The 11,715-nt window shown below is 43.8% G+C and overlaps 1 protein-coding gene across 1 annotated transcript; it reads left to right on the top strand.

Moving 5' to 3' along the window:
* The first annotated feature begins 10,044 nt into the window (after positions 1–10,044).
* Lelp1 (late cornified envelope like proline rich 1) lies at positions 10,045–11,715 on the top strand. Its single transcript, XM_059265775.1, has 2 exons — positions 10,045–10,177; positions 11,249–11,715. The coding sequence occupies exon 2, from the start codon at positions 11,269–11,271 to the stop codon at positions 11,596–11,598; it is 330 nt and encodes a 109-aa protein (XP_059121758.1). The 5' UTR covers positions 10,045–10,177; positions 11,249–11,268; the 3' UTR covers positions 11,599–11,715.

The raw sequence follows: 11,715 nt of genomic DNA, 5'->3' as shown, positions 1-11,715 counted from the left end.
GCTAGGTTAAGTCAACTGAACACACCTCTCGACTTTCCTGGTTTCTAATACTACATCAAATGAGGAAAATCGATCCTGTTTTTCATCTTCCTTCCATGCACGAAGACTTCTCTGCCTGTGCTCTGGTCTTGCTGCAAGCACTCCCAACATGTTGAAGAATCTTCTCTCCATGTCTGCTGCCTCGGTTATGGCATGTGCTCTAGTCAGTTTCTGCCCCTTGCTGGATCACGGGGCAAAGGCAGCAGAAGCTTGGCAGGAAGCCTTGGGAAGTGGCCCTGGGCAGATTGTACTCACAATGGCAGAGATGGGAAGGCCTGCCTTCCCTCTGGAGAATGATCCTATCTACCCAGCCTCCTCTACACACCCCTTGCCTGGGTGCTTTCCTTCCAAATCCCGAGTCTCAGGTCCTCCCTTGCTCTAGAAGACAGAAAAATGTGTTTGTTGTGGGAAGTAGAAATTCATGGTAAGAAAGATTGATCTCCTAGGAAAGGGAGACTGAGGTCTAAATCTCATAAGAAATCCCTTTCTGCTTGGGACTCAGTCCTTGGGGCTGAAGGTGCTACCTTGGCTTGTCATTGTTAGCCTGATTCAGATATCCTGATGACTAAGGCTAACCTGTAGAGAAGACCCCACCTGCCAGGAACCAGATATCTCTCTTTGGATAATTCATTTGATTCTTAGCTCATCTTACAAATCCAGCCAGAGGCCCCTCAAATAGTCATTGAACATCTTAAATATGAGGCCCAAGAGAACAATAAAGAGGCAATAATAAAAGTCCCCTCTCTGGAGTGAGGGCACTTTGTGAGAAAGGACATGTGTCCAGAGCTGCTTCCCAGTAGAAGCTTTAGGGCATGTGCTGGGGGCAAGGGGAGAAGGAAGGAGAGTCTTACATGAAAGGCAAGGTTTTCAAACTGTACAGATCAGCTAGACGAAATGGGCAAAGGGGAAGGGCATTCCAGTTAGAGAGAATAACTCAGAGCTGTTTAAATAATGTTTAAATGACAATAAGCTTTTATTATTGAGAGACTAGCATGCTGGGTAGATACTGGACACTGAGTCACAAAGATAATAAGTGGTCTTGTTCTATAACTACAAAATACAAGAATAAAAATCTCAGAATGCACCAGGCCTTGTGGTAGAGGCCAGGCCAGTATTCCCAGAAAGTTTAAGGCTAGCCTGAGTAACTGAGTAGCCTGTAACAAAGTGTGGGGGGGGGGGAGAGGGCTGGGAATATAACTCACGAGTACAGAACACTGGCCTAGGCTGTGTGAAGCCCAAGGTTTAATCTCCACTTCAAAAAAAAAAAAAGTCATTTTAGAAAAATCTGGCTGGCTGCAGTAACTAGCAGCCTGAATCAGATAAATGTTTCAGGTAAATTCTTTATCAGCTTACAGTTGAGCACAGGAGGAGGAAGACATGCCTGGCAGAAAATGGAAACGCACTTTCCAGAAACCGACACGGTAAATTCTGAGAACTGCACGTAGCTTGATGCCAGGAAGGATACAGAAAGTAGAAAAACCAGCCCTGGGACCAGATTGGTACGGTTTCCATAGCCTTAATGAGCAACCTTGGCCCTCCTCTTAAGTTCTATAGTTAAGCTTTTGTTACGTTGCAATCTGCTGTGGCCATATAGTAGAGCATGAAATGGAGGGAAGGAGGGAAGGAGGAAAGGACGTCGTCTATGACAGTGATGCTGGTGAAGACAACAGTCCAGCAGGAAATAAGACTGATGGAGGTAGATGATCAGTATCGTTCACCAACACTGGCCAGGAGCCTGTGGCTAAGGAAACAGCTGCCAAACCCTAAGAGTACAGGTGCTGTGGGGCTGAGAAGGAGAAGGGGGCAGCAGGCTGTGTGAGCCTGGCAGATTCTGATACAGAAGCAGCTTGGTTGAACAGCAATATTGTTTAGAGTTGCGGCTCACAATAAGGGGCAGGTTAGGAAAGATCAGATAGATGAATTCTCACTTTGTTCAGTCAGCTTGAGGGGTTTAACATTTGGTCATAGAAAACAGCAAGAGTACAGGCTTTGGAATCCTTTGGCTTGGCTGCAGTGATGTAAAGAATAAGATGAAATGTAAGTGTGTGAGGAGAAAAGAGGCTGAAAAGTTGGAAGGTTTCTTCAGAGAAGGAAGGTCTCAGAAAGAATACTAGACAAGGCTGGAGAGGCAGGACCCTGTCCAGGTCATGGGGAATCCAGAGGAGAAAGGACCAAAAGAGGCCACAACAACCTCAAATTTCACAGTGAAATCAAGCAGGATAAACACAGAGCTAGAGTTATGAGAACAACATGAAACTTCCCTCTCCCTGCATCCAATGAGCGTAAATGTTGGGGAAATATCACTAATGGTGATTGGAGAAAGAAAGAGGTATGCAGGATCCCATGAGTCACCTATGAGGCACAAGGAAAGGAAAACTGGTGCTAGCTTTGATTAAAATCCTGCCCAAGAGACCCTCTGAGGATGAAGTGACCTGAGCCAACAGAAGCTGGAGAAGAACTGGCTAAATGCAGGAGCCACAGGAAGAGAGCAAAGGAGATGCCTTTGCCAGAGTTAAAGAAACATGATCAAAATTCCAACCATGCAATAGAAGGGAAGAAGTCCTGAAGAGCACGTTCACTTTGATGAAATAAAAGTCAGCTTTAAGATCCTGCCAAGCCCAGAAGCATCTTGCATCAGCTCAGAATAGTTTTTTTTTTATTAATTTAGTTCAGTGGCTGAGGTTTTAATTTTAAAAATTCTTTTCATACTCTGTATTTTGATCATGCTCCTTACCCTCCCCCAATCTCTGCCACATCCCCCTACTCCTTACCTACCCAACATTAAGTTCTCTCTTTTAAAACAAGTAAAAGCAAACACAAAAACAAACACAAAAATGAAAATCAGAACATTCAAAAGACCAGTAAGTCAAAACATACGATAAAAAGTACACAACAAAAGCCAAGATGTTTGTTTTGTGTTGGCCTACTAATACTGGTCATGAGGCATGTTCTGAAGTGTAGTTGATATTCCTAGTGACACTTCATTGGAGAAAACTGATTTTTCTCCCATCAGGTATCAATTGTAAATAGCTTCTTGGTTCTAGATGGAACCTCGAATCATCTTACCCCTTAGTGCTGGGACCCCATGTGGCTTGAACCTATACAGGCCTTGTGTATGCTGCCACAGTCTTTGTGAGTTCATATGCGTATCAGCCCTGTTGTACATGGAAGATACTGCTTCCTTAGAACTCTGGCATCTACAATCTTTCTGCATCCTCTTCCACATATATCTCTCAGCCTTGAGGTGGAGGTCTGATGAAAACATCTCTTTTAAGACTGAATGCTCCAAAATCTCTCACTCTCTCATTGTCTAGTTGTGAGTCTCTGCATTGGTTGCTATCTACAAGAAAAAGACTCTCTGATGTGGACTGAGTGAGGCACTGATCTATGGATATAGCAGTATGTGGTGAGGAGTCATTGTATTGCTATGTTCCTTTGGCAGAATAATAGTATAGGCTTTTCCCTATGTCCATGACCTATCTAGTCTCAGGTCCTTGGCAATTTTAGCAGTGTCAAGTATGGATTACATCACATTAAATGGGCCTTAAATCCAATCACAAAGTGTTTGATTGATCTCATAACATTAGTGCCACTATTGCATTAGTACATCTTGCAGTCACTAGTATATCAGGTCACTGTTGTATGTCACAGGGTTTATAGATGGGTGATAATGATGATTACTTTTTCTCCTCCAGTAGTGTGCAGAATACTTTCCAGCCCCACGAATGCTAGTCAGTAGGAGTGAAGCTTCAAGTCAGGTGCCAGCTCAACTTCTCTGTGTCCAATGACATAAGTGTCTTCCACAATAGAGCCTTACCACTAAGTTGTGAAGAGAAACCAATAGCCTTGGCAATAGCCTATGATGTTTGGGGGATTTTATAGGACGCCTTTGGCTAATGATTCAACAAGATGCAACCCGTTCCTAGAATTGGAGGCTTTACTTGATAGCATAAGATGTCTGCTTGGAGCACTGTCACTTGTATTATTTGGTGACTTCATTTAGATTCCTTTTATGTGCATATTTGCTTTTGGAAGCTTCTGCAGTAGTAGATTTCCATATGGGTTTATTGTAGGTGTCCTTCAACCATATCTTCTTTTTTACAAATAACAGCATATGTTGGCAAGAATATAGGAAAAGGGAACATTTATTCATTGCTGGTGAGAGTGCAAACTTGCACAAACACTATGGAAACAAGTGTGGCAGTTCCTTGGGAAGCTGAGAATTGATCTACTTCAAGATCCAGCTGTAATACTCTTGATCATATACCCAAATGATTCTATATCCTACTACAGAGATACTTGCTCATCCATGTTTATTGCTGCTCTATTCATAACAGCCAGAAATTAGAAACAGACTAGATGTCCATCAACTGATGAACAGACAATGAAAATGTGGTACATTCATACAATGGAACATTATTCAGCTGTTAAGAAAAATGAGGTTATGAAATTTGCAGGTAAATGTATAATGCTAGAAAAAAATCATCCTGAATAAGATAACACAGATCTAAAAGTACGTATATTGTATGCTTTCTCTTATATGTGAGTGCCAGGGAGAGGATCTCCCAAGGAAGAGAAATAGCATACACTATTACAGAGAACTTAGAATGTTTTGTTGCCATTGCTCTCTTCTGTACATAGTACCAACCCTTACTCAGAACCAGAAACAGCTGGATGAGCCAGGAGGAGCAGAAACTCCAAACAGCCAATGGGGAAGATGATCTCCTTTCTTGCAGAGGCATCTTACCCCCAGCAGTGCAGTTTGGAAAAAGAAAGAATTACAGCATTCAGGGAAATAGTCTTCTGGTTATGGATATAAGGTTGCTCGTGTAGTAGGAAATGAACAAAGACTCATTTCTTAGCATGACCCTAAGAGTCAATAGGATCTACTAGAGATTTCACCTCAGAGGAAAGAGTCAAACCCTGGGGGAAGGAAGAGGTATTAAAAGTCTTCAAGAAAAGGAATAGTGATCCGTCCTGACTTTATTCTTTGAGTACTGCTTATTTGACAAAATTTACCAAGAAAAATAGAAAAATAACAACGGGAGTGTAAGTTCAATGGGGACACAGGAGGGAATGTGGAGAGAGGTAACTAATACTATCAATATTTGAACTATTCATTTGAAAACTTATTATTTTATAGGCTTCATGGATGGATAGGTAGACAGACAGACAGATGATAAAAGTTTAAATGGAGTTGTCCTACACAGAGGTTAATTCTACTCCAAGAAGTCATAGATTGGCCAGCAAAAAGCCATGTCTGGAATACCTCCTTTTGAGTTGTTGATCAGTGAGGTCCCATAGACCACCAAAAACAACACAAGCTATTGTCATTGCTCCCAGTTGCCCACCAGAACTTGACTGTAAGACCCTATTACTGAAGACAACATACACTGGACACAAGACATAGAGAAATCAAACTGATACAGACCAGGAAGCTTCCTCCATGCTTGATAGCTTTCATAGTACCAGAAGGTGCCATGTAGGCTGCAATGAAGAAAAATCAAGATCTTGCCCAGCTGAGAACACTGTGAGCTATGATAATGACCCTTGACAGATTTGTCCATGAGTATAATAGTGGTATGAATGCTGTGTGAGTAACCAACTGTTTTCTAGTTGGATTTAAGACCCCCCTCTACAGGAGTAAACTCAGGCCTGCTGCTATAAATCTGGCCAAGAATCCATGGCTGGGGAGCTCACATGCCCTAGGGGAAAAATTATTACTATTATTTTGCTAAGTTTATATAGTGTCAAATTACCTTCCAAATACTCTCTGCACTCACAGTGCAGTTCTCAGTCCTCCTCAAAATGAGCATCTTTTTGCAGTGGACAATGGTTAATACAGATACTCACAACTTGTCAAAGTGCAGAGAATAAAATGTGTCTATAAAATGCTCTGCCCTAAAAGAGACCTCTGTATCACACTTCCTGAACCCAAGACTCAGGGAATGTCACAGAAGAGTGAGCAGAAAGAGTAGAAAAGACAGAGGTTAAGGAGGACCAGAGCAAAACAATGTATTCTGGACCTGGCAGGGCTATTGCATTCATTTACTCAAGTAGCTATGGCTGTGTGCACAACACCTGGGCAAGATCAAGTTCATCAATATCCCAGCACAGTGAGGGGAAAGCTCTTAAGCCCCACCCCTAAGATGAGGAGCTTTGGGCAGCTGGGGTGAAGGACATGGAAGAAGGATCCAGGAGGACTTAGAAGGGAAGTCCCCAGGAGAAGATGATTAAAATATATTGTATATATGTTTGAAATTCTCAAAGAATAAATTAAAATGTGAAGAAAAAAGACTTTGCCATAAAGCTATAGAAGGAAATTTAGCTAAAATTGCCAATTATTAGAATTTCCCTGACCTTTTGGCACACACATTGGAACCATGGAATTTCTGGTGTGTGTGTGTCTGTGTGTGTGTCCATCTGTCTATCTGTCTGTGTGTGTGTGTGTGTGTGTGTGTGTGTGTGTGTGTGTGTGCTATGTGCACACCTATGTACATAAATTCAGAGGCCACAGCAGGATGTCAGGTTCCTCCCCATCCTTCTCAACCCTTTTGCCTTGAGGCATTGTCTCTCACTGAACCAGAAGCTTACCACTTTCACTGAGGGGCTAGTTAACAAAGTCTCAGGATCCACCCAACTCTGCCACACCTTCAGGATTATGGGAACAGCCTAGGGATTCAAACTCCTGTCTTCACACTTTGCAGAATAAGTACTCTTACTCACTGAGACATCTCTTCCAGCCATCTCTTGGCTTTGGTTGGCCTTCATGTCTAAATTACTATTGTTTATTAATGACATTTATATTAACTGTCCCTACTCAAAACAGAAATTATGTTTTAACATTAACATTGAAATACTTAATCTTGATGGGAACATCACCAGGATATTTAGCTGGAAGACAGAAAATGATAGTATGGAGAAAGGTTAAAGAACAGTATAAGAACTGAAAAGGTGCGTGTCGGAGCCAAGATCAGAAATGAGAAGCAAGTAGAGATGGAGACACAGGACTGGGGAGACGGCTCAATTGATAGAGTGTTTGCTTCCTAAGGACCTGAATTCAGTACTCAGAAACAATGTATTTTAAAAAGTGGGCATGGTAGGAAGGTGACACATGTTTGTAATCCCATTGTTGGGAAAAGTGAGATTGATGCATCCTTGGGGTTTGTTAGCCAGAGAGACATCTTGAGGAGGGAAGGGGAGAGGGGAGTGAAGAGAAGAAGGGGAGGAGAGGGGAGAGGGGAGGAGAGGAGAAATAGTGCCTAAGCCTGAGGAATAACACACAATACCTCTGGCATACACCCACAAGAACATACACACACACACACACACACACACACACACACCCCTGAGCATACCTGTGTACATGCACGAACATGGCACACACATATAAAATATGGGGGGGGGGGCGGAGAAAGAGACAAAGAGAGACACAGAAAGAGATCCAGAAAGCCAAGGGATGAAAAAGGCAGGCATCATGCTGGCAACAGATGCAGTAAACACTGCCTGAGTGTCTCTTGATGTGTCTCTGATCTTCACAACCCTGCAAACAGTGAGGCTATGCAATGGTGAGAGCGGAATGAGTCTGACACTCAAGGCAAGTTACATGTTATCCTAAACAAGTGCTACTATTATATCATTTTGTAGGTAACAGAATTGAGATGTAGACTGGATCAGTAAATTACTAGGGAAGTAAGGAATGAAAGCAGGACTTGAACCTAGGAATCTGACACCAAGGCCCTACCTAGCTCTTAGCTACCAATCTTGGCTAGACTGCAGCACTTACTCATCACCTCTTGCAGCCTCTCTCCTGAGACTCAGTGACCTAAGAAGCACTTCATGTGTCATCTTATTAGTAACTGCCACCAGCTAGGTGCCCACAAAACTGAAGCCCAGTGTGAGGCTGGAAGCAGGGATACCAAATGCAACACCAATGGATATGCTGAGCTTTAGAAAAGGGAGGGAGGAGGTTTCAAAGGCTGAGAAGATGAGCAAATCGCACTGTTTTAAGTTCACTATATAATGTTCTTGAGTAATAATGAGAGGAGGAAAGAAAGACAAAGGAAGATGACAGTGACTAGTAAAAACCACCACCACCGTTGGCACTGACTTTGAAAGATGGCTGCCTTCTCCATATCCAAATTGGTAGCTGTGTCTAAAACTGGACAGCAGGTGGAGACTGGCTCCCAGATGTGGGAACAGCTTCGAGGAAATAGAGTTCGTGGGAAATTACATAGGAAAGAAAATGAGTGGTCTGCACCAAGACTATGTCTCCAATACCAATTATCCCAAGTGGTTAAATGCCCCATCTCCCTCTTCTGATCAGGCATGCTTGGATTAATTGTTTATGGCCTTATTCATTCTTTCATTCTCTGTGAACTGATTCTCTCTCTTCCCCATCCCTTTTCTTTCCTCTCCCTCAATCCTGTCTCTGGACCAACTCATGGTCATCCACTCAGTAAAGACTGTTAGATTAAAATACATTCAAGGTAAGCTGCCTGAGGGTCAGCCCAGCGGCACAAGCCGAAGCTAAGTTTCCAATGATCACTGAAGAGGTGGCCAGGTAAGCACACTCAGCACTGCATGATCACTAGGAGGTACCCCTGTAACACACTCAGCATTCTCAGACTCAAACACCTATCCCTCTAGTGCAAAAATGTTTCTTCAGTTCCCACGAGTGACAGCGCTCTCATCTTGAAAGTGGAGTCATCTCCACTTCCCTCTTAACTTCTCCACAGAAACTGACCTCTGTGGAGCTGTTTCTGCCATCAGCACTCAGCCTCTGCCCTCCCCACTGCCTTCCTTCAGACATGCAACTCTCTCTCAGCTAGTCTGCCCCACTTTCCACTTTCATTCCTCCACTCTACTTCCTCATTCATCCCACCCTCTGTTGTCAGGATGTAGACACCTTAGATATGGTCATACCAAATTTGTAATAAAGAGTCACTTGTGGGCCTGGAGGGAAGGTTCAGTGGTTAAAAGTACTGGTTGCTCTTGCAATAAACCTGGGTTCAGCTCCAGCACTCATGTGGAATGGGTGAGCACTCAGCGGCTCACAACTTCTGTACCTCCACTTTCGGGTATTCTAAGCCTTCTTCTGGCCTCTGTGGACACTAGATATACATACAGTGCACACAGATTCCTGCAGGCAAAACACTCAGACATATTTTAAAAAGACGAAAAATACAAGTAAGTTTTAAAAACAACCACTTGTGATACCCCAGTGACTGGCTATCAAGATGAGTTTCCTGGGCCTGAGTTCAAGCCCTATATCTGGGTAGCTCCTTTTACTACTTTTCTTGCCAGTCTCCCATTGCTACAGTTGTAGTCCAGTTCCAACTGTAAACCTCCCTGGCCTGGCCTATGACAAGGCCAGAAAGAACCTCTGAGAGGCCTTTCCATACAGCAGGATCTGGGGTTAACAAGATTGGTCAGAAGTGGTCTGGAATGTTAGATTCACTACTTACAATGAAGAATATTAATCTTGAATATCAAGAGGTGACTACTCCCTGAGTGAGGAACAAAATCATTAACTTCCCACCAGTAGCACATAGAGATGGAGAGGAGGGAGACAGGGGAGAGGAGGGAGAATTTATGCAGAGACATTGGTAAAATAATCTTTGGACTTTGGCTGGCAAGTATGAGAAGATAAAAGATACTTCAGAATCTCATATTACTAAAATCTGGAAAAGAGAGTAGAAGTGATTGATCCCACAAACTTTCCAGAAAGGTGAAGGGAAAACAGTTGGGAGAGTCTAGGGAAGCAACAGAGCACAGGTTTACCGGTGGCCAGCTTTTCCATTCCTAGCAGCAACGAGCCTGGTGCCCTCTGAGCCTCCACAGTAGCCAGGTTCTCCCAGCCTCAATTCTGAGGGACCAGAAGCGAAAAGACTAGGCTGAGAGTTGAGTAACCATAGCTAGATTCTCGTGTCCAGGACTTGAGTTAGGAGTCCTGGAGTCACCCAACATTCACTACTCATGATGCTGTAGTGATGTCATAAATGGAGCTGGCCCCCAGCCCACCCCTGGCTTCCTCAGAGTGCAGCAGAGGAACCAGGGGGAAAGTCTACCTCCCCAAGCACAGCCCTATCATCCACCTCACTCGACTGCTTGTCAATCTCACTACCAACAGGAAGGGGTGAGTTGCATCTGAACAGCAATGATTGTTCTTGTGCATCCTGTGTCCTAAGAACAATCTGCATCAACCCCAGTACCGAGGAGGGCTGGGAGGGTTTTATTTTGTAAAAGTTTCTTGTTATTTTCAGTAGCGAGGACTAGAGTGAACATTGCCCATTTTGGAGCTCCATTTAAAGATCTGCCTCCCCAGAGAGTCATACTGACTTTTAAACTACATTTTATGGAATTTTACTTTTTATTATTAAATAAAAATCGAAGGCATACCAACTAAAGCCAACTTCTAAAGTATTGTTAGAAACTAAAAACCCTGTCCAAATCCAGGAGTCAAACTTTCCATAAAGACCTATTGAAAGCCTAGGGCAAAACTCAACAGAAAAGGAATTCCCTTATGGAAATCATATGTCTTGCTTCTAACATTCATAAATTCACAAAATTAGATCCCCCACTTAATCTTTTCTCTCCTGACTTCTTCCTTTTCCTGACTAGTCGGCAGAGCCTGACAATCCCCTGAGGGGAAGGGAGGGATGGTTCTAGAATGGTTCATGGGACTAAGAATGGTCTCAGTTGCCTTCCCTGCCTCAGTCTACCAGAGAAGAAAGCAGTTTTCAAGACTGGATGGCTTAGGAAAGAACTCCCAAGTGTGCCTGCATTTCCAAGCCTGTTCACTAACACACCTCCAGAAGGTAGAGAAGCGGCCTGCTGGGGGGTTTGCTGAGCCAGTGATGCGTTCATCAATGCAATCAAAGAAAAGTTATGGACCCCTTGAAATAATGATTTGCATGAATTACACTAAACCCATGAGTTTACAAAAAATACCAACAACACTGAAATTACTGGTCTTATGGTTGTCGGGACATCCCAGGACCCTAAGAATACCTGCTTAGAGTCTAGAACAGAAACAGGATGAAAGAAAATCAAAGTGAGTGCAGATACCCAGACATACCCCAAGTCCACAGGCAAGGACAGCTTGCTTAGATGTTCTAGAGCTTAAACACATGAGAACAGGATGGTCCAGCAGGAAGAAGTCCATGAATTGTCCCTCACTGACACTCTGTCTCTCATTTCTTCTCAGGCCTCCATATCCAAGAAAAAATGTCGAGTGATGATAAAAATAAGCCCATTGAGCCCAAGAACTGTGATCCCAGATGTGAACAAAAGTGTGAGGCCAAATGCCAGCCCAGTTGTCTAAGGAAGCTGCTGCAGCGCTGCTCTGACAAGTGTACACGGGAAAAGTGCCCACCACCACCAAAGTGTCCTCCATGTCCCCCGTGTCCGCCGCCATGCCCCCCACCATGTTCCCCACCAACTGCCCCGCTGTGCCCCCCACTGTGCTCCCCGTCATGTCCACCACCATGCCCCCCTGTGGTATGTGTTAAGACTTGCCCTCCCAAGTGCCCCTTCTCATGCCCACCCCCAGACTGAGGCACCATGGGCAACACCAACCCCACTACCATTGGCCTCCATTACCACCTATAACCTTGTGGGGCTAGAAGCAAAACCATGAACTGACAAGTAAACCTGTTCCTCTGCTGTGCAAGA

Source organism: Peromyscus eremicus, chromosome 6 (assembly GCF_949786415.1).
Source record: "Peromyscus eremicus chromosome 6, PerEre_H2_v1, whole genome shotgun sequence".
In the NCBI taxonomy this organism is placed as follows: Eukaryota; Metazoa; Chordata; class Mammalia; order Rodentia; family Cricetidae; genus Peromyscus; species Peromyscus eremicus.
This window is presented reverse-complemented; position numbering and strand designations above follow the sequence as displayed.

Excerpts from the sequence above, each read along its gene's own strand:
- Lelp1 (XM_059265775.1), top strand. The coding sequence starts at position 11,269 with ATGTCGAGTGATGATAAAAATAAGCCCATTGAGCCCAAGAACTGTGAT.